Source organism: Leucopleurus acutus (assembly GCF_964270905.1).
Source record: "Leucopleurus acutus genome assembly, chromosome: 16".
Taxonomy (NCBI): Eukaryota; Metazoa; Chordata; class Mammalia; order Artiodactyla; family Delphinidae; genus Leucopleurus; species Leucopleurus acutus.
In genome coordinates this window covers 35,952,120-35,973,067 of record NC_139158.1, presented here as the reverse complement: position 1 = coordinate 35,973,067, position 20,948 = coordinate 35,952,120, and the positions used below count along the sequence as shown (strand labels likewise).

General features: G+C 42.3%; 1 protein-coding gene across 3 annotated transcripts in view; it reads left to right on the top strand.

Annotated features, from left to right (window-relative positions):
• The first annotated feature begins 673 nt into the window (after positions 1–673).
• CLUAP1 (clusterin associated protein 1) overlaps positions 674–20,948 on the top strand; it is a 42,405-nt gene continuing 22,130 nt past the window's right edge. For all 3 annotated transcript variants that reach the window (XM_082857912.1, XM_082857911.1, XM_082857910.1), the window contains exons 1-7: positions 674–716; positions 3,076–3,187; positions 4,077–4,161; positions 6,353–6,532; positions 9,135–9,230; positions 11,398–11,481; positions 15,223–15,356. In XM_082857912.1, the coding sequence (XP_082714038.1) occupies positions 695–716; positions 3,076–3,187; positions 4,077–4,161; positions 6,353–6,532; positions 9,135–9,230; positions 11,398–11,481; positions 15,223–15,356 (713 nt within the window). In that variant the 5' untranslated portion in view covers positions 674–694. The remainder of the gene's footprint in view (positions 717–3,075; positions 3,188–4,076; positions 4,162–6,352; positions 6,533–9,134; positions 9,231–11,397; positions 11,482–15,222; positions 15,357–20,948) is intronic.

Below are 20,948 nucleotides of genomic sequence, written 5' to 3'. Positions count from 1 at the left end.
TCACCCCGGAGCTGCCCCCTCCCTCCACCAGGAGCAACTACAGCTCCAGCTGCCAGAGTTCACGGTTGCCAGGACAACCGCCGGCGCGCGAAGACCCGGGTCAGTTTCCGGCCTGTTGTGAAGATCGAGACGGCTGTCGGGCCTGCTCTCGCCGCCCCGCGGTCAGCGCCTACCTGCGACTCGCAATCTGTGGCCTCAACTGCTTCACGCTGCAGGCGCTTCTTGCGGGTTTCGGACGCGGGCGCGGCCAGCCATTTTACACATGCCAGAGAGAAGTGTGCTGGGCACAGGACCCAGGCTGGAGACCCGGCTTCGTGATATTATGTACATTCTTTCTAGAGGAGTTTAGGAGGAAATGAGAAGTAGTACGTAGGGTGCCTCGCACAGCGTCAGGCACTTAGTAGGTCCTCAGGACATGTCAGCCAGTGCCAAACGTCTGCAAACTGTGTAAAGTGGGCCCGGCCGCCAGGCGGGGCGGGACCCCACGCCCCCTCCCTCAGCGTCGCGGGACGTCCCCTGCCAGCTGCCCTTTCTCTGGTGCGCATGGAGCATGCGCACACAGCCCGGCCTTTTCGCCTCCAGTCCTGTTTGGCCCCGGCTGCGCGCCGTAGAGGGCTCCGTGCATTGCCATAGAAACCCATGAGTGCTGAGGGGCAAGCGGCGGAGACTCCGGGATCCTGAGGACCAGGGCGCCATGTCTTTCCGGGACCTACGCAGTAAGGCAACCCTGACTCCTGTGACCTGCGGTCCTCCCGAGACTCGGGGCTCCGGCCCGCCGGGTTCCCTGTCTGAGCCCCGCTGAGGCTCTCGCGCTGGAGCCCCCTCCCGGGCCTCTGCGGCTCGGGGGCGCCCCTGGCCCGCCGCCCCCCAGGCTGAGCGCCCCAGCCCTGTCTCATAGCCCTTTCTGCGATGATGGGAGGTTGTGTATGTGTATGCGGCTAGTGCGGCTGAGGAACCGAAGCTTTAATTTTATTTAACTTTAATTGACTTATGGGTCTGTTCGCTACTGTATTGGAAAACGCAGAGACCGTTTTTGAGTTGGGTTAGCTTAGAGCTCCGGGAAACGAACAACAACCGAGGAGGGGGCTGGTGAATAATAATTGAGGCTTCCGTTTTTTCGAGTTTTTATGATCTGCCAGGTAGTTACTGTCTTATGTGTGTTCATCGTTTCATTCACTCCTCTGAACAACTGTGCACCTGTGTTTAGAGATGAGGAACTGGGCAGAGAGAGGTCAGGTCAGGGGACACAGGTGGTAAGAGCTGGCGCTGAAGTGTGAAATCAGGTTGTCTAACCTCCAAAGCTTGCATCTTTTCTAAAGGGGCTGGTGAGGAGAAGGGAATCCAAGTGCCTTTGCTAGGAGGGTGGGGTATAGGAAGAATGGGGAAAAGAGAATTAGTTACTACTACTTTGGGGGACACCTGTTACACACCAAACATTTTACATTCAATATCTTATTTTAGTTCTCCCTGTAACAGTAAGGTGGTTTGTATAAGTTTCTGGATGAAATACTTTGAGGCAGAGAGGTAAAGTAGTTTGCTTTAGGTCACACAGCTAGAACTGGGTGGAAACGAGGATCAAAAGGTAGGACTGTGTGAAGGAATCTCTTGCCTTTTATACGCTTTCATTTTCTGAATCTGAAGCAGTTCAGCCAACTGGCTCCACCTGCATAGGTGTAGCAGGTGATTGCCGATTTGGTGTGATCTGAGGGGCCTCTTTAAGGCCAATTTTCTAACAATTGCTGGTGCCTGAAATTTCCCCGTTAAAGATTACTCCTTTCAGTTGTGAATTGCTCTTTTTTCTATAATGGAAATATATAGGAAGAGGCATCACATTTTATTGATGCCTATTAGCACTATTGTGTGAATCTGTGCCCTCTGGGAGTTGGAGGTTCTTGGTGACCTTGTGTTGTAGAGACAAGTTTCTCCTTCCTCATAGTTGAGGGAGGCCAGCCTTGTGCTAGGGGATGTTGAATGGAGTTGTGTTGGTTAAAGTGTACAAGAAGGGGATTTCTGAGCATTTTGACCTTAAATGAATGCTGTACATTATGCAATTCATGGTAAGATTTTTATTCAGATTGTCTCCATTTTAACAGTAATACTGTAGAATTAACAGAACTGCACTGCTACTTAGCGGCAAGAAGTGTTTAGGGCTTACTGTGTGATGGGAAGGCTGCTGCTTTATTTTCCATTGCTCTATTTAAATATCCCCCAAAACAGCAACAGAGGCCCTCTGCTTCTCTTTCCTCTGCTTATGCTTTCTCTTCTGTTGTCTTGTGAAATCCAGACTAATCTCCAAGGCCCAAGTAGCTTATTTGTGAATGTCATTGGGACATCTTGAATATCCACCTTCAAGAAGAGTGAAGACAGACATTATTTAGCCAGAAGCACACTGAATACAGGTCTTAGCACATCGTGGGAACTAAAAAGATGTTTTATTTCCAAGTCTTGCTTAAAGCTTAGTGACTGCAGCATCTGGTATCAACATGTATTAGTATTACTGTTTCTTAGTCTGTCTCATAATACATCTAAATATTGCTCAATAGTTCAATCATTTTCTTGAAGATTTCTCTAAATACAATGCAACTAATGTTTAAATTTTGTGTTATTAAGGTCCTATATGCCCAGTGGGAAAAAAAGTCAACTCAGAAATAACACAAAAAACACAGAAATAACACACAAAACTTCACCCTACCACCATCACACACACACCCCCCAAAAAACCCACGGTTAAAATTTAAACCGTGACCAGGTAATTCTCATTTTGAGTGGTAAAGAGAAAGATATCCAAGAGATAAATGAGGTATCCAAGAGAGAAATTAAATTCACAGCCAATCCCTAAACCCCATTTCAATGTACAGTTTCCTCTTCTCCCATTGAATTTAAATACATGTTTTTCAGGAAGCAGATTAGGTATTTTAACTTTTATCCCTTTTTTTCTTTCCTTCTTAGAGAGTTGATAAATAGTCCATAAAAGTGTCAGTAGGTTGGGAGTAAGAAGAGAAAGCAAAGTGTCTGCATTCATAAGTCGTTGCTGTTTGACGAGGAACTGACTACATTGTGTTTTACCTTGGACAGACTTTACAGAGATGATGAGAGCCTTGGGATACCCTCGACATATTTCTATGGAAAATTTCCGCACACCAAATTTTGGACTTGTATCTGAAGTGCTTCTCTGGCTTGTGAAAAGGTTAGAACTGCACTTTACTGAGGTCTTAAGAATGTATATGAGATGTTATTCATTAGCTACCTAGAAACAGGATGCTTTTGTGTAGCAAAAGGAAAAGTTCAATAAAATTTGACAGACTTGGTTGTAACCTGTTAAAAATCAGTTGAGTTTAAAGAACGCTGTGGGAGAAGGGAGTGTACCAGGCAGCAGTAAAAGGAGAATGTTTCTCAGTAGGAAGCCGACACAGGGGTGCTGGTCCGCATTCTTCTTCATTCCCTCACCTTCATCAGGGAGTGACAGGACCTCCTCACACATTCTGCTGAGTACCTGGCTTGGAAATAATTTAGATTTCATTTTGTGTGAAAAATCTAATATGATTCAGGGTTGGCAAACTTTTTTGCTAAGGAGATAGTCAATATTTCAGGCATTGCAAGCTACATAAGATCTCTGTCATGTATTCTTCCTTATTTTTTTTATAACCTTTGAAAAATGTAAAAACTCTTTTTAGTTTGCGGGCTGTTCAGGAAGAGGCCAAGGGCTGCTGTCTGTTGACCCCGGTGTGTCATCAGTTACTCGAAGAAAGGAACTCCACTGGGTCAAGGGCAGGCAGCCAGAGTAATAGTTCTGATTATTTTAATGGAACTTTACAGTCTGAGATAGATTTAATTTTGTAAGCTGAGCCCCAAATTTGATTTTTGAAATTTGTTAAACCTATTTTTAGGTGAAGATTTGTTCTCTTGAATGTTTGGTATTTGTGTTGCTTCTGAAGCCTTTCTTACTCTTACTGCCTTAGCTGGGGACTCAGAGCTTCCTGTTACAGATCCACTGTCCTCTCAGTTGCTTTACCTTCTCTTTTGTGAACTTTATACTTAATTACCTTGTGTCTTCTCTCTCTCTCTCTCTGCAATAGGTATGAACCTCAGACTGACATCCCTTCTGATGTTGAGACTGAACAAGACCGAGTTTTCTTCATTAAGGCAATTGCACAGTTCATGGTTGGTTCACAGTTTTTTGATGGAGTTGTAAAATTAAATACATTAGAAGGAGATGAAGCCTAGTTAGAGCTGCTTTCAGATTTCTTTTTTAAAAGTACTTTCTCCTTCTATTTTTTAAAAAATTAATTAATTACTTTTATCTTTGGCTGCGTTGGGTCTTTGTTGCTGCGCAGGCTTTCTCTAGTTGTGGCAAGCGGGGGCTACTGTTTGTTGCAGTGCGCAGGCTTCTCATTGCTGTAGCTTCTCTTGTTGCGGAACACAGGCTCTAGGTGCGCAGGCTTCAGTAGTTGTGGCACACGGGCTCAGTAGTTGTGGCTTGTGGGCTCTAGGGTGCAGGCTCAGTAGTTGTGGTACATGGGCTTAGTTGCTCCGTGGCATGTGGGATCTTCCCGGACCAGGGATCAAACCCATGTCCCCTGCATTGGCGGGTGGATTCTTAACCACTGGGCCACCAGGGAAGTTCCAGATTTCTAAACACACTCCATTACCAGATTTCTGTGGAGCCATTTTACCAACAAAGTTTTCTGGGTTTTTTGTTTTTAATTTATTATTTGTTAAGAAATTTAGAGTCCCATGCCCCAGCGGCCATTGGTCCCTACAGTCAGGCTGTGTTAGTTGCAGGACCATTTACGTTTCAGGACAGCTAGGCATGGACCCTGCAAATGGACAGCTTGTGCCAGGAGGGGTGGCAGAAGAGTCTAAACAGGCTCTTACAAACATGGGTGAACTGAAAGCAGTAGGCTGTGAGTTCACGAATGTGATAAAAACAACTGTTTTGCTGGCTGACATACTGTCAATGACATCTACAGGCAATATTTCCAGAGTAGTTTTCCTGTGAGAGCTGCTTACCAGGTTGCTGCTTTGCCCAAAGGAGGCCGTGTTGAAATTAAAGCAGTAGCTGTTCCAGGACATCTTGTGACAGCATCACTTTAAGTGGGCCCAGGGTTATTTAGTCTGGAATTTTAAAAATGTTTTAAAATTAACATCTTAATTTTTACAATCTTTGTTGCAAAGTGTAAGGTTGACTGAAATATCTGAAATTATTATGGAAATACCATATAATAAGGGGAATTGAACATAAATTGAAGATTAATGATGAATCTAGTTATTGACATTACAAATTATGCTTACATAACACTCGTATTACGGGATGTGGGAAAAGAGACATGCATTACATAGTTACTCAGATAAATAAAAGTAAAGGGAAGTAACATACAGGAAAGATGAGTTACTATTCCTGAGAAATAATAAAGAGCACACCTAATTAAACCCGATTAGTTTAATGATGTGAAATATTTATTTTTCATGTCAGATATATGATCCTGCTTTTACTTGAGTAAAATTAAAGTATTTAAGTATTCAAACCTAGTAGAGCTAAAGGAGAAGAAACTGGACCAAAATTTTATATAGATAATATTTTTCTAATGGAAATTAAATAGCATGCAGATTTTAAAAAAGAATTTTATTTACTTATTTTTGAATAGGTAATATATTTTATGGTTCAAAAATTTTTTTAAATCATGAAACAATATAGAGTAAAATGACTTTTATTCTGTTTGCCATCAGCCCAGTTCCATTCCCAGTGATCACTATTCTTAATATCTTTCAGAGTTTCTTTAGGCATAATTAAGCAAATAGACTGTATATTCCTTTTCCTTCCTCTTACACAAATGGTGGCATACTGCACACCACCGTTTAGAATCTTTCCTTCATATAACAGTACATTTTGGAGAACTTTTCAAATACACATAGAGTTTCTTTATCCTCTCTTACACCTGAGTAGTATTGCTTGCAAGTTTATACCATAACTTATGTAATTTATACAGGTAGGCATTTAGGTTGTTGGTAACTTTTGTTCTTAGAAGCAATGCTGTAACAAATAACCTATACACATCATTTTGTTTGTGAATATTTATATCCCTAGCATAAGTTCTTAGGATTGGAATTGCTGGGCCAAAGGACATATGCATTTGTAATTAATTTTGTTGTCATTTACCAAATTGCTCTCCATCAAGATTGTATCAGTCAACATACCCACTTGCAATATATGAGTAACTTGAAAGTTTGATTCTTAAAATGATTTGGTTATATCCCTATTGTTGGCAGTGACATTTTCAAATGACCTACATGGAATTTGGTTTAGATTTTACGTGGAATGGGTCTTAAACTTTTTTTTTTTATCTGAAAATAGGCCACTAAGGCACATATAAAACTCAATACCAAGAAGCTTTATCAAGCAGACGGGTATGCAGTGAAAGAACTATTGAAGATCACCTCTGTCCTTTATAATGCTATGAAGACCAAAGGTATGGAGGACTCTAAAATAGGAGAGGAAGATATCAGCAAATTCAAGTTTGACCTTAGCTCAAAGGTAAGGACAATGCAAGGCTTGTAGTGAGGGATGGAATGTTTATTTCTCAAACACTGAAATGGGCTATATCAATACAGCATCACTTCTTTCCTTACTCCTTGACTGAGGGCCATTTGTTAGTTTTGTGCTCATCAGCATTTGGATCAAAGCAGGAGGGACAATAAATTCAACTTTTTATTGAAAGCCTGCTGCTATCTGCCAGGCACTCTTCAAGCACTGGGGATACAGGCGTGAACAACAAGGACAGGAATCCTCTGTTCCCGCGGCTCAGTTGGGGGAGCCAGACTGTAAACCGCAAAGCAGAAGGAGTGACAGGTCAGATGGGCTGCATGTGTGGAGGATAGTAAAGCAGGGAAGGGGCTGGGGTGCCAGGGGAGGTGTCTTAAATAGAGGGCTAGGACAGCCTCAGGGATTGGGTGACGGTTTCAGCAGAGATCTGAAGGAGGGAAGGAGCAAACCATTCAGTGGAAAGGTGTGCTGTGTGTGTTTGAGGAAACACAAGGGGGCCATGTGATGAGAGCTGGGAGGGGAGGCAGCCTCAGGCCTGTGGTCCCTGGAAAGCCACTGTCAAGACTTTGAGGTGGAAAATCGTTGAGTTTTGAACAAAGAAGTACATAATTTGAAACTTCATATTAAAAGGATCACTCTGGCTGCTGGATTGAGTCGGACTGAAGGGGGAAAAAAGGTGGAAACCCAGAGACCTGTTAGAAAGCAGGAGGTGACAGCGCCTTTGAGCAGAGTGGCCGTCAGGTGCTCAGCTGAGCTTGGGGAGAGAGTGAGCTGCCAGGCGTCGGAGGACTAGATTAAAGCAACAAGCCAAACATGAAAGCTGTGTCTTTAATCACTAACTGCAGTGGTATAAGCAAGGGACTAAAGCCAGAGGAAGTGTCAACTCCCTGTTTCATAAGACTGCTTTGGCAGTTTTAATGCCCCCTGAGGTGTGGGAGAAGGTGTTTGCCCCACCTTCCCCAATAAGGAAGCCTCAGCAGAGGCACTGAAGAGGACCTGGACCCAAGGCCTCAGATAAAGAGACCTAGGAATGCAGGTCTTTATGAGAACATGACTGGCCAGAGGGCCTGGTTCCTTGACTGCAACTCTCTTCAGAGACTGCAGGGCACTGGTGTTCGAGCACAGCTTTCCCCAGGAGGCCTGCCAGGTAAAGCCTCCAGGATTGCCTGTGGTCAGGCCTGAAAAACCATACACAGGAGCCAGATCCTCACTGGGAGGAAGTGGTCAGAGGTTAGAGCATATTTTGAAGGTAGGTCTTATGGATTGGGTGTAGGTTGGAAGAAAGCAGACAGCACAAGGAAGGTCCTGAAGCAGCTGGTAGCCCTTCCGTGCTGGTGGATGTGTTCTGTGTCTCTGCCATGTGATACGGTAGTCGCTAGCCACGTGTTGCCAGCATAACCAAGGAACTGAGTTTTAAGTTTTATTAAATTTTGAATGGTTTAACATTGAAAATGGCCACACGTGACTAGTGGGCACGATATTAGATATCATGGCTCTAAAGTTTTGGGTGTGAGTTCCTGCAAGGACAAAGTTGCTGTCTACTGAAGTGGAGAAGAGTTTGGAAGGAGCAGATCTGGCAGGAAAGATGAGGAGTTTGGTTTAGGACATGTTATGTTTGCGACGTCCACGAGGTGTCCAAGTGGAGATGTCAAACCTCAGCTCATGGCTTTAATCTTGGTATCGGAGCTGAAAGCTTGCGGGGAGTGTGCGTGGAAGGGAGGTCCGGGGTTGGGGGTGGTGTGCGGCTGGACTCTGCTGAACTTCAGTGCTGAGAAGTGGGGCGGATGAGAGGACTCCCAGAGAGGAAGCTGGGAACTCGCTGCTGGTGAGGAAGCAGCTATTCCAGAGGAGTCCTGAGGACTGAGGAAATGGGAAGGAAGTCACCAGCTGTGAACAAAGAGTGAGAGTTGTCAGTGGTTTGAAAATGAAAGGGTGGGAATTCGTTGTTTTGGGGAGAGGGAGAGGGAGCTGAGCTGGGAAATGTTTGGGCTCTTTGGAAGTTTAGTGTATTCATGGAAGAGTGTGTGACGTGTAGATCCTAAGAAAGAAGCTGTGCCCAGGGCCAGATCATCATCATCTTCACAGCAGTGCCTTGTGGGAGCTTGTAAGGCCTTCATGCCGGTGAGCTCATTTGAGCTCACAGCAGTCCAGTGAAGTGCAGCCTGAAGGCAGAGAATGAGGGGACAGGGAGGGTTAAACATAGGGCATCAGGGTTCTGCGGTAGGCATGTGTCCCTCAGGTTGCCCCTCCTTTGCTCACCCCACCACTGCCAGGGTCCCTTATTATAGGAAGCGTGTCAACGTTCACAACCCCCGCAGCTCCTTGTTGCAGAGTACATTTGACCTGACATTTGGGTTTCTCAGGTGGCCTGGAATTGGTCTAATTTGTACTTAGATCAGTGTTTCCTAAACTGATGTTTTGGGAACTCTCTTCTCCAGGATGTAAATATGTGTCTTGTGGAAAATGTGTTCTATAGTCAAGTAAGTCAAGTATCCTGACTGGAGGTGGGAACCTATATGAACAGATTGATTCTTTCTGAATGCCTAATAAAAACCTGTCACTGAAGTTTCTGTTTTTGATATTTTCCTTCCAGATTGCAGATTTGAAAGCAGCCAGGCAGCTTGCTTCTGAAATCACTTCCAAGGGAGCATCTCTGTATGACTTGCTGGGCAAGGAGGTGGAGTTGAGGGTAAGCAGTGTTCAGATAACTCAGTTACCTCCTTAGCTAAGCAGATTTCCAAGGTTTCTTTTCCAATTCTGTTTTTCTCTGTTCTTTTGATTTCATTAAACGGTACCTGATTAAATGAGCTACTGTGGGGGAAAGTAATATACGTGTGGTGTTTGCTGCTGTTTGTGCTTCTGGTGGGCTCTGGTCTGTTTCTAATACCTTTGACATCTAGTTCAGGAATGGCAAATATGTGCCTGTTGCTGAAACTTTCCTCCTTGTGCCCGTGGCAGACTTTATTGATCATGATGCTTTCCCCCGGTACACTCAGCCTTGGCATTCTTCCCAACAAAATGCTCTTCTGAGCCTGTGGTTCCCAAATCTTGTGGCCCAGTGGAATCACCTGGGGATCTTTACAAACTACTGATGTCTGGCTTCCATGCTGATGTCATTGGTACGAAATGTGACTTGGGCACTGGGAGTTTTAAGTCTCCTGGGTGGTTCTAACATACAGCAGAGTTTGGGAACCAGTCATTAATCTAGGTAGTCACTACCAATCATTTGAAGTTGATGTTACAGTTGAAACTTATTTGCAGTCCTTATTCTAGCCCATGCCAGTCAAGGAGGATGCTCTGTCCACTGTGTTTAAGGAGCTCTTGAAGAGTGGGTTCGTAAAACACCCTTGGAGCTCCTATAGAGCTTTTTAAATCATCCAGCATCCAGGTCATCCCCCATACCAGTGGATCAAAATGTTTGGGGGTGAGAGCCAGATTTTTAAAGATCTCCAGGTGATTCCAACAAGCAGCAGAGTTTTGGACCTACTGGCTGGAGAAGAAATGGAGTGCTGTTTAATTCTTACCTGGGAGGATTTATGGCATTTGAAGCATACATGCTCATATCTAATGTTTTTGAATTAACTGCACTTAGTTCATTCCATTCCCATCAGGTGTATCATCCATGACTGCTCTCTCACTACCTTGCCTGTGTTCTGGCATTGCTGCTACAGTGTAATGGCATTTTTCATTTCTGCCCTAGGAACAGATTGGAAGCGGGGGACTTGGTGCTAGCTCACCATCCCAGCTCTTGATATATTGCCACCTGGTGAAGTGTAGTTGGCAGAACAAACCTGACATAATGTCTGACAGCTAATTTAGATAAGCAGTGAGGCAGCTCCCGGCTTTCCATGTTTTCTGTTTATAGTGCACATGTCTACACGTGTTCCTCACAGTCCCAGAGACAGGAGCTGGTCACTTGCTATTTGCCAGCAGAGCCCTGGCTTCATTGTGAGGCTCACCAGGATTTCCCTGGGGACTCTTTTAGTACTGTCCTGTAATGAATTGATGGAGCAATCAGAGGCCGAACTGTTGCCATGGAAGCCAAGGGACCCTGAATGTAGGACTTCTCAAATTCTGTGTACAGTCATGATCTGAGGAAGATCCCCTAACCAATATATGTTTTTCATACACTCAACAAAATATTCATTGAGGACCAGCACCAACCACAGGCAAGGAAGGCACTGTGCTCTGTGTCCTTGAGTAAGTCACGGTCCCTGCCCTCAGTAGTTTTCCACTATGGGGGAGGTAATGTACACTGTGGAATAAAGGAAGCACAAGACAGGATTTGATAAAGTGCTCCAGGACCCCCATAACTGCATCTGCAATGAAGTCCCATGTTTCGGAAATTTCCAATACTGATATGATAGGCACAGATGCCTCCCTTGATGGTTAGTGGTTAGTGCTGGGGCAGGGCCGAGCTGATTCTTCTCATTAGTTACAGTTGTCAGTAATGGGCAACTTAGAGGGATGTGATCACAAAGAAGATTGTACAGGCTGGCAGTGGGTTCAGACAGCAAGTTGAGCTGCACTTGGTTTGGGGTCACCTGAATGGAATGCAAGTAAAAGAAGCAAATTTTGGAGAAAAGATTCTGGATGGTGAGTTCAGGTTCCTATGGTGTTAGGGTACAGGGGGCCTGTGGCTGGAGAAGGGGACCTTGAGCACTGGAGAGAGGCCAGGCTGGCCGGAGGATTACAGAAGATACTTGGAGGAGGTGATGGCGGGAGTGCTTTTGCATCAGAGACCCACACAGTAATGAAGCTTTTGAGAACCAGTCCATAAGCCGTATCTAGACAGGGGAATTGGTCTTGAGAATTCGTCTTCTGAAAAAATAATTTCGCTTCATTGTTTCCAATAGGAACTGAGAACAGAAGCAATTGCCAGACCTCTGGAAATAAATGAGACTGAAAAAGTGATGAGAATTGCAATAAAAGATATTTTGGTAAGATTACTTCGCTTTTATTTAATGTTTTTATGCCTGGGACTGGAAAGTAGTTCCTGGCTCTACAGGACAGAACAAGCCAGGCCTCATAACAAAGAAGGGACAGGTTAGTGGGGAGGTGAAAAATTTAGAGCACATTCTAGAATAGTTGGTGACTTACTGTTATTTTTCCCCTCATTACAAATATGAACAATTTCTCTTGTTGCTAAAATTTTGCCAGTTTTATTAATTTAATAATTCTCTTAAATTCTGCAGTAATTTTAGTAAATACTTTATGGACTCTTCATACTTGATTTAACCAGTTCCTCACTGCTGGGCGTTTAAATGATTTCCAGATTTTCTTAACTTTAAACAGCACTGTATAAATAGAATGATCATCATTCTTTACTACTTACCCATGATCAGTTGTTATTTGCTTATCTCACCTATATCATTCATTTGGAAAGCAGAAGGTGAGGGGGACTCAGACTACTTGGGTTTGAATCCCTCTGTGTGATTTTAGGCAAGTTACTTAACTTCTTTGTGCCTCACTTTCCGCATCTATAAAATGGGAGGAATGGCAATGCCCACCACATAGGGTCCTTGTGAGCATTCATTATGACAGTGCGTGGCACATAGTAGGTATTCAGTCATTATTAGAGATTCATTTTATTCAGTAGACACAGACAGGGGGGCCTTACATAAATTAAGAATAGTTATAAAACAAGAATTTGCTGTGAGTTGTACAAAACTCTAAGATTGGTTTTTATAGTACTCTTATCATAAAACAGTAATACTCCCTGCGCAGCCCAGCACAGAGAGTCAGAGCCTCAGCAGGGTGAGACGTGCAGGGTAGCCGAGATGGGAAATGGTTACATACAGGCAGGTTGATCAAATAAGTAAATATATTAAAGATAATGGAAGCCAAGTTTCTCACTGTTGGAGAATGGAGTTACAGATATGAAAAGGGAGAAAATTAGATTGAACCCTGAAATAGGAGGTGTTGGCTAAATGCATGCATTTCAATATGTAGATAGATATAGGAATAAATTTTGTTGTGTGTATGTACGTGTAGTTTATGTATGTAGTATATTTATGTACATACACATGCACACCCACATACACATTCATACACTCCTTAGCTCTGAGCATACCTAGCACCCAGATCTTGGCTTCTAAATGCCATTCTCCACTAAAATGAAGCAGGGCTCTTCAGGAGAGATGGCTGATTCCAAAGTTAGGATAAGAAAGTACAAGATCTTCTTGTGCCAGAAAGCAAGGAAGTGCTCAAACAGTGTCAGAAGGACACAGAAGCCAGCTTCCCCTGGCCACACCAGGGACAGGATAAGCATCAAAATGAATGAATTATAGTAATGGATTATAGACCATTGAATGAAATGGGAGATCTTGAGTTCTCACTGATAAATGAATACATTGAAAACTGATGAAGAGCAGGTTTTTCACATAGTTTCAAAGTAGCTCCCTACAAAATACTTATTAATTACAGAGAGGAAAAGAGTAATGTCATAGGAGAAGCCTGACAGACACCCTCTTAATCCAGTGGTCAAAGGAATATCACCAGTGATGGAGCAAACCAGAATTATGCCCACCTGATGGGATGCAGGGTTCAGTGATATCTGTGCTATTCCTGCTAGGGGTGTGTAATCTGAAGCTAATCAGACAAAGGCAAATTGATGGGCATTCTGTAAATTCCCTGGCCCCTACTCTTCAACAGTGAAAAGTTCATGTTCCTGTCATGAACATTCAGGAGAGGTTGAGGAGCTATTCCAGACTGAAGGAGGCTAAGGAGACCTGATGACTGAATGCCAGGGGTCACTCCCATCTGCTGTTAAGAACTTCATGGGGACAGTGGGTCTGAGGGTTGGGTGGGGGTGGTGCGTCAAGAGTTCATTTCCTGTCTTGATGATTGTGTTGTGGTTATTTAGGAGAAAGGCCTTATTTGCAGGAAATACACATTAAAATATTTAGAAGTGATGGAGCATCAGGTCAGCAGCTCATTCTCACCTAGGTTAGGAAAAAATGTTTTGTATTATACTTCAGCTGTTTGTAAGTTCCTGATTGTTTCTAAATTAAAAAAAAAACTAATGATAATACTTGTGTGCTTGTCAGTGTTCTGGCTGAATCAGGTTAGCATGACATGAATGTGCCTTTAGCACTAAGTCAGTATTAAAAATGGAACAACCAAATGAGGGCACAGTTCATTTCTTGGTGAACACCTCTTAAGATATCTTTTCGTTGCTGGAAAATATACATGATATTTGATAATTCTAAAAACAAAAGCGAAACAACAACATGGATACTTAAAAGGGGTTATGAAATATAGGCCATTTATTTCAGAAAGCTAGAGAAAATTTTTTGTGTTTATTACATTTGTCTTTTTTGAGGAACAGAACCTTTTTAAAAATTCTTTATTTTTGAGGTCAGATAGATTCACTAGGTTTTAATCTGACTTTGATTCAGAGAAATAGTTGCCATCAACCTGAGTTGTCTGTTCAGAAAGGAGACCCACCGTGTCTTCCTCTGAGAGTGAACTCACATCTCTGCTGTGGTTTTTAAAGTACTTGCAGCAAATCAGTGGTTAGTGATATGATTAATCTTCATGAAAGCATCTTCGAAATGGTTAGTGTACTTAAACAAAAAAAATTAAGCCATAAAGTGCTGATAAAACTGATTGCTTCCAAATATGCACTGTCTCTGAGAGTCGTGGAGCGTGTCTGGGCTCCTTAGCTGATTTCTTTGTGGACCGCATAGTGTTTCAGAGGCCTGCAGGTAAACAGTCAGTAAACCTTCATGGGGCTACACACGTGTAAAGTCCTGGAGGGGAGGACCCCACCTTGGCCATCTGGAACTTAACAGCAGAGTTGGATAGTCCCAGCCTGGGGGCGCGGAGAGCAGTTCTACACTTGGCTGGTTGAGTTGCAGATGTCATTCCTAGGGCAGCAGATTGAAGCTCTGAGCCACAGGCCTTGACCTGGCCCGCTTCCCAGACAACACGAGTGTGAAGACAGTGCATTTACTCAGACTAGCCCTGCCTCAGATGAACTTGCTCTTATGGGAGGGAGGATGGGGAGGCCTGTGGTTTTCGCCAGAGATCTCTTTCCCTTCACGCTGCCCTCTTGCTCAGGGGCCTGTGCCACACTGCTGCCCAGGCTCCCTCCCCAAGGCTGGGTCACACCGGAGCCACCCAGGGAGCCACTTTCTCCTAATGGAGTGGTTTCTCTGTTTAGTTCAGTCTGCGGTTCAGCTGCCTGGGAAGGGGAGAGGAACCTTCTCTCAGTCCCAGCAGGCAGCGCATTAGAGCTGGGACCAGGCGGCATTTCTTTTTGTTCCCTTCTAAGTAAAGCTAAGATAAAGTTTGTGTGTGCATGTATTCTATAAGTCAGTTATTTGTAGCTGGGGGGTAGCCTGAACTATGTAAATGAAGGCAAACCAACCCTTCAGAGTGAGGTGTAACCATCTAAACAAGTGAGGTGGCAGGAGGTTTTGGGTCCCGCTTTGGAAACACCTTCTCATGGAAAAAAAAAAAAGTAGATGATTCTTTCTAGGCCTATGTGATGTTCCTCCTGGAAATAGTTGGTTAAACGAGTGATGGCTTGGGGGAGGGTTTGCTCTGTTTGCTTCCCCTTGATTATGTTTAGTGAGGTGTTGCTGGGCTTGAGAGGTTGAGAAGTCCTGCTCTTCCAAGAGTCAGGTCGTGGTCCTTTTGGCACATTTGTCTCCTTCATTTCCTGTTAAATGTAGGTGCAGGTTCAGAAGACGAAAGACCTGCTCAATAATGTGGCCTCTGATGAAGCTAACCTAGAAGCCAAAATTGACAAGAGGAAATTAGAGCTGGAAAGAAATCGGAAGCGACTCCAGACTCTGCAGAGTGTCAGGTAGATGTGAACACCTGAAGAGTGAGTAGAACGCTGTCTCTGCAAGTTAAAGCAGACTGAGGGAATATATCGTCAGTGGTATTAACCTTTCAAGCAGTGGGAAAAGCCCGGCATAAAGATGTCTATGCTGCAGAATGTACGTGTGTTTTTAACAGGCACACTGCTAAACTCATTCTCTTTACTGCTTTCAATATGTCTGGAAAACTGCTTAGTTGTTGAACCTCCCTTCTAGATTTTATAGCTTCTTGGAACACAAGGCAAAGTAAGTAAATCCAGATGGCGAAAGTTATACAAGGCCTGGCTCCTCAGATCTGTGACTTGCCATAAATTAGGTGGAAACAGAAACATACTCCCATTTCTTGGTTTGAGTAGATTTACAGTTTCTAATTCCTCACTGGTAATTCATCCTTCCTCTGACTTTGCCTTTCAAGTGTGTGCCTCACATTTTCTTGGAGCCCACACTTGCCCCCACAGGAACCTCTTTCTTGTGCCCTCCCTTTTTCTCTCACTTTGTACCCTCCTTCCTTTGCTTTGTTTCTGTGTTGCCCTTCCTCCGTTTTCATTCTCCCGTTATTTTTCTCTCTTTACTCCTTCTTTCTCCAGCTGCTGTATTCGCTCTGAATGTGTCTTGCTTTCTGGGGACACGTGCCTGGCCCACACTCTGGCTCCTGTCCTGAGATCTGCAGGAAGGCAGCACCTGGGGGCAGCAGACAGTAACCGAGGGAGCATCAAGGCTTCCTCTTTGCCAAGGGCAAGCCCACATCCCTTCTGCCTCTGGATCAGGGCCACCAGATAGATTTATCTCATTAAAAACTTCTGCCTTTCAAGCATAAATTCATTTTTGTTAAGCCTCAGATCTTTTGTTTTTTAATTTATTTTTATTTTTTTATACAGCAGGTTTGATTAGTCATCAGTTTTATACACATCAGTGTATACATGTCAATCCCAATCGCCCAATTCATCACACCACCATGCCCACCCCCCTGCGGCTTTAACCCCTTGGTGTCCATACGTTTGTCCTCTACATCTGTGTCTCAACTTCTGCCCTGCAAACTGGTTCATCTGTACCATTTTCCTAGATTCCACGTACATGCGTTAACATATGATATTTGTTTTTCTCTTTCTGACTTACTTCACTCTGTATGACAGTCTCTAGATCCATCCACATCTCAACAAATGACTGAATTTTGTTCCTTTTTATGGCTGAATTCCATTGTCTATATGTACCACAACTTCTTTATCCATTCATCTCTTGATGGGCATTTAGGTTGTTTCCATGACCTGGCTATTGTAAATAGTGCTGCAATGAACATTGGGGTGCATGTGTCTTTTTGAATTATGGTTTCTCTGGGAATATGCCCAGTAGTGGGAGTGCTGGATCATATGGTAATTCTATTTTTAGTTTTTTAAGGAACCTCCATACTGTTCTACATAGTGGCTGTATCAATTTACATTCCCACCAACAGTGCAAGAGGGTTCCCTTTTCTCCACACCCTCTCCAGCATTTCTTTGTAGATTTTCTGTTGATGCCCATTCTAACTGGTGTGAGGTGATACCTCATTGTAGTTTTGATTTGCATTTCTCTAATAATTAGTGATGTTGAGCAGCTTTTCATGTGCTTCTTGGCCATCTGTATGTCTTCTTTGGAGAAATGTCTATTTAGGTCTTATGCCCATTTTTGGATTGTGTTATTTGTTTCTTTAATATTGAGCTGCATGAGCTGTTTATATATTTTGGAGATTAATCCTTTGTCCGTTGATTCATTTGCAAATATTTTCTTCCATATTGAGGGTTGTCTTTTCGTCTTGTTTATGGTTTACTTTGCTGTGGAAAAGCTTTTAAGTTTCATTAGGTCCCATTTGTTTATTTTTGTTTTTATTTCCATCACTCTAGGAGGTGGATCAAAAAAGATCTTGCCGTGATTTACGTCAAAGAGTGTTCTTCCTATGTTTTCCTCTAAGAGTTTTATAGTCTCCGGTCTTATATTTAGGTCTCTAATCCTTTTTGAGTTTATTTTTGTGTATGGTGTTAGGGAGTGTTCTAATTTCATTCTTTTACATGTAGCTGTCCAGTTTTCCCAGCACCACTTACTGAAGAGACTGTCTTTTCTCCATTGTATATCCTTGCCTCCTTTGTCATAGATTAGTTGACCATAGGTGTGTGGGTTTATCTCTGGGCTTTCTGTCCAGTTCCATTGATCTATATTTCTGTTTTTGTGCCAGTACCATATTGTCTTGATTACTGTAGCTTTGTAGTATAGTCTAAAGTCAGGGCGTCTGATTCCTCCAGCTCCGTTTTTTTCCCTCAAGACTGCCTTGGCTATTCGGGGTCTTTTGTGTCTCCATACAAATTTTAAGGTATTTTGTTCTAGTTCTGTAAAAAAAAAAAAATGCCATTGGTAATTTGATAGGGATTGCATTGAATCTGTAGATTGCTTTGTGTAGTATAGTCATTTTCACAATATTGATTCTTCCAATCCAAGAACATGGTATATCTCTCCATCTGTTGGTATCATCTTTAATTTCTTTCATCAGTGTCTTATAGTTTTCTGCATACAGGTGTTTCGTCTCCCTAGGTAGGTTTATTCCTAGGTATTTTATTCTTTTTGTTGCAGTGGTAAATAGGAGTGTTTCCTTAATTTCTCTTTCAGATTTTTCATCATTATTGTATAGGAATGCAAAAGATTTCTGTGTATTAATTTTGTATCCTGCAGCTTTACCAAATTCATTGATTAGCTCCAGTAGTTTTCTGGTAGCATCTTTAGGATTCTCTGTGTATAGTATCATGTCATCTGGAAACAGTGACAGTTTTACTTCCTCTTTTCCAATTTGTATTCCTTTTATTTCTTTTTCTTCTCTGATTGCCGTGGCTAGGACTTCCAAAACTATGTTGAATAATAGTGGTGAGAGTGGACATCCTAGTCTTCTTGTTCCTGATCTTAGAGGAATTGCTTTCAGTTTTTCACTATTGAAATGATGTTTGCTGTGGGTTTGTTGTATATGGCCTTTATTATGTTGAGGTAGGTTCCCTCTGTGTCCACTTTCTGGAGAGTTTTTATCATAAATGGGTGTTGAATTTTGTCAAAAGCTTTTTCTGCATCTATTGAGATGATCATATGGTTTTTCTTCTTCAGTTTGTTAATGTGTATCGCATTGATTGATTTGCATATATTGAAGAATCCTTGCATCCCTGGGATAAATCCCACTTGATCATGGGGTATGATCCTTTTAATGTGTTCTTGGATTCTGTTTGCTAGTATTTTGTTGAGGATTTTTGCATCTATATTCATGAGTGATATTGGTCTGTAATTTTCTCTTTTTGTAGTATCTTTGTCTGGTTTTGGTATCAGGGTGATGGTGGCCTCATAGAATGAGTTTGGGAGTGTTCCTTACTCTGCAATTTTTTGGAAGAGTTTGAGAAAGATGGGTGTTAGCTCTTCTCTAAATGTTTGATAGAATTCACCTGTGAAGCCATCTGGTCCTGGACTTCTGTTTGTTGGAAGATTTTTAATCACAGTTTCAATTTCGTTACTTGTGATTGGTCTGTTCATATTTTCTATTTCTTCCTGGTTCGGTCTTGGAAGGTTATACCTTTCTAAGAATTTGTCCATTTCTTCCAGGTTGTCCATTTTATTGACGTAGAGTTGCTTGTAGTAGTCTCTTAGGATGCTTTGTATTTCTGTGGTGTCTGTTGTAACTTCTCCTTTTTCATATCTAATTTTATTGATTTAAGTCCTCTCCCTGTTTTTCTTGATGAGTCTGGCTAATCATTTATCAATTTTGCTTATCTTCTCAAAGGACCAGCTTTTAGTTTTATTGATCTTTGCTATTGTTTTTTTTGTTTCTATTTCATTTATTTCTGCTCTGATCTTTATGATTTCTTTCCTTCTGCTAACTTTGGGTTTTGTTTGTTCTTCTTTCTCTAGTTCCTTTAGGTGTAAGGTTAGATTGTTTATTTGAGATGTTTGCTGTTTCTTGAGGTAAGGTTGTATAGCTATAAACTTCCCTCTTAGAACTGCTTATGCTGCATCCCATAGGTTTTGAATTGTCGTGTTTTCATTGTCCTTTGTCTCTAGGTATTTTTGGATTTCCTCTTTGATTTCTTCCGTGATCTCTTGGTTATTTAGTAATGTATTGTTTAGCCTCCATGTGTTTGCGTTTTTTACGTTTTCTTCCCTGTAGTTCATTTCTTTTTTTTTTTATAGTTGTTCTAAGGTTTTTTTTTTTTTTAATTTATTAATTTATTTTTGGCTATGTTGGGTCTTCGTTTCTGTGCGAGGGCTTTCTCTAGTTGCGGCAAGCGGGGGCCACTCTTCATCGTGGTGCGTGGGCCTCTCACTATTGCGCCCTCTCTTGTTGTGGAGCACACGCTCCAGATGTGCAGTCTCAGTAGTTGTGGCTCATGGACCCAGTTGCTCCACGGCATGTGGGATCTTCCCAGACCAGGGCCCGAACCCGTGTCCCCTGCATTGGCAGGCAGACTCAACCACTGTGCCACCAGGGAAGCCCCCTGTAATTCATTTCTAATCTCAGAGCGTTGTGGTCAGAAAAGATGCTTGATATTATTTCAGTTTTCTTAAATTTACTGAGGCTTGATCTGTGACCCAAGATGTGATCTATCCCGGAGAATGTTCCGTGCGCACTTGAGAAGAAAGTGTAATCTGCTGTTTTTGGATGGAATGTCCTATAAATATCAATTAAATCTGTTTGGTCTATTGTGTCATTTAAAGCTTCTGTTTCCTTATGTATTTTCATTTTGGATGATCTGTCCATTGGTGTGAAGTGTTAAAGTCCCCCACTATAATTGTGGTACTGTTAATTTCGTCTTTTATAGCTGTTAGCAGTTGCCTTATGTATTGAGGTGCTCCTATGTTGGGTGCATATATATTTATAATTGTTATATCTTCTTCTTGGATTGATCCCTTGATCATTATGTAGTGTCCTTCCTAGTCTCTTGTAACATTCTTTATTTTAAAGTCTATTTTATCTGATATGAGTATTGCTACTCCAGCTTTCTTTTGATATCCATTTGCATAGAATATCTTTTTCATCCCCTCACTTTCAATGTGTATGTGTCCCTAGGTCTGAAGTGGGTCTCTTGTAGACAGTTTATATGTGGGTCTTGTTTTTATATCCATTCAGCAAGCCTGTGTCTTTTGGTTGGAGCATTTAATCCATTCACTTTTAAGGTAATTATTGATATGTATGTTCCTATGGCCATTTTCTTAATTGTTTTGTGTTTGTTTTAGTAGGTCCTCTTCTTCTCTTGTGTTTCCCACTTAGAGAAGTTTCTTTAGCGTTTGTTGTAGAGCTGGTTTGGTGGTGCTGAATTATCTTAGCTTTTGCTTGTCTGTAAAGCTTTTGATTTCTCCATCAAATCTGAATGAGATCCTTGCCGGGTAGAGTAATCTTGGTTGTAGGTTCTTCCCTTTCATCACTTTAAATATGTCATGCCACTCCCTTCTGGCTTGTAGAGTTTCTGCTGAGAAATCAGCTGTTAACCTTATGGGAGTTTTCTTGTATGTTGTCTTTTTTCCCTTGCTGCTTTCAATAATTTTTCTTTGTCTTTAATTTTTGCCAATTTGATTACTGT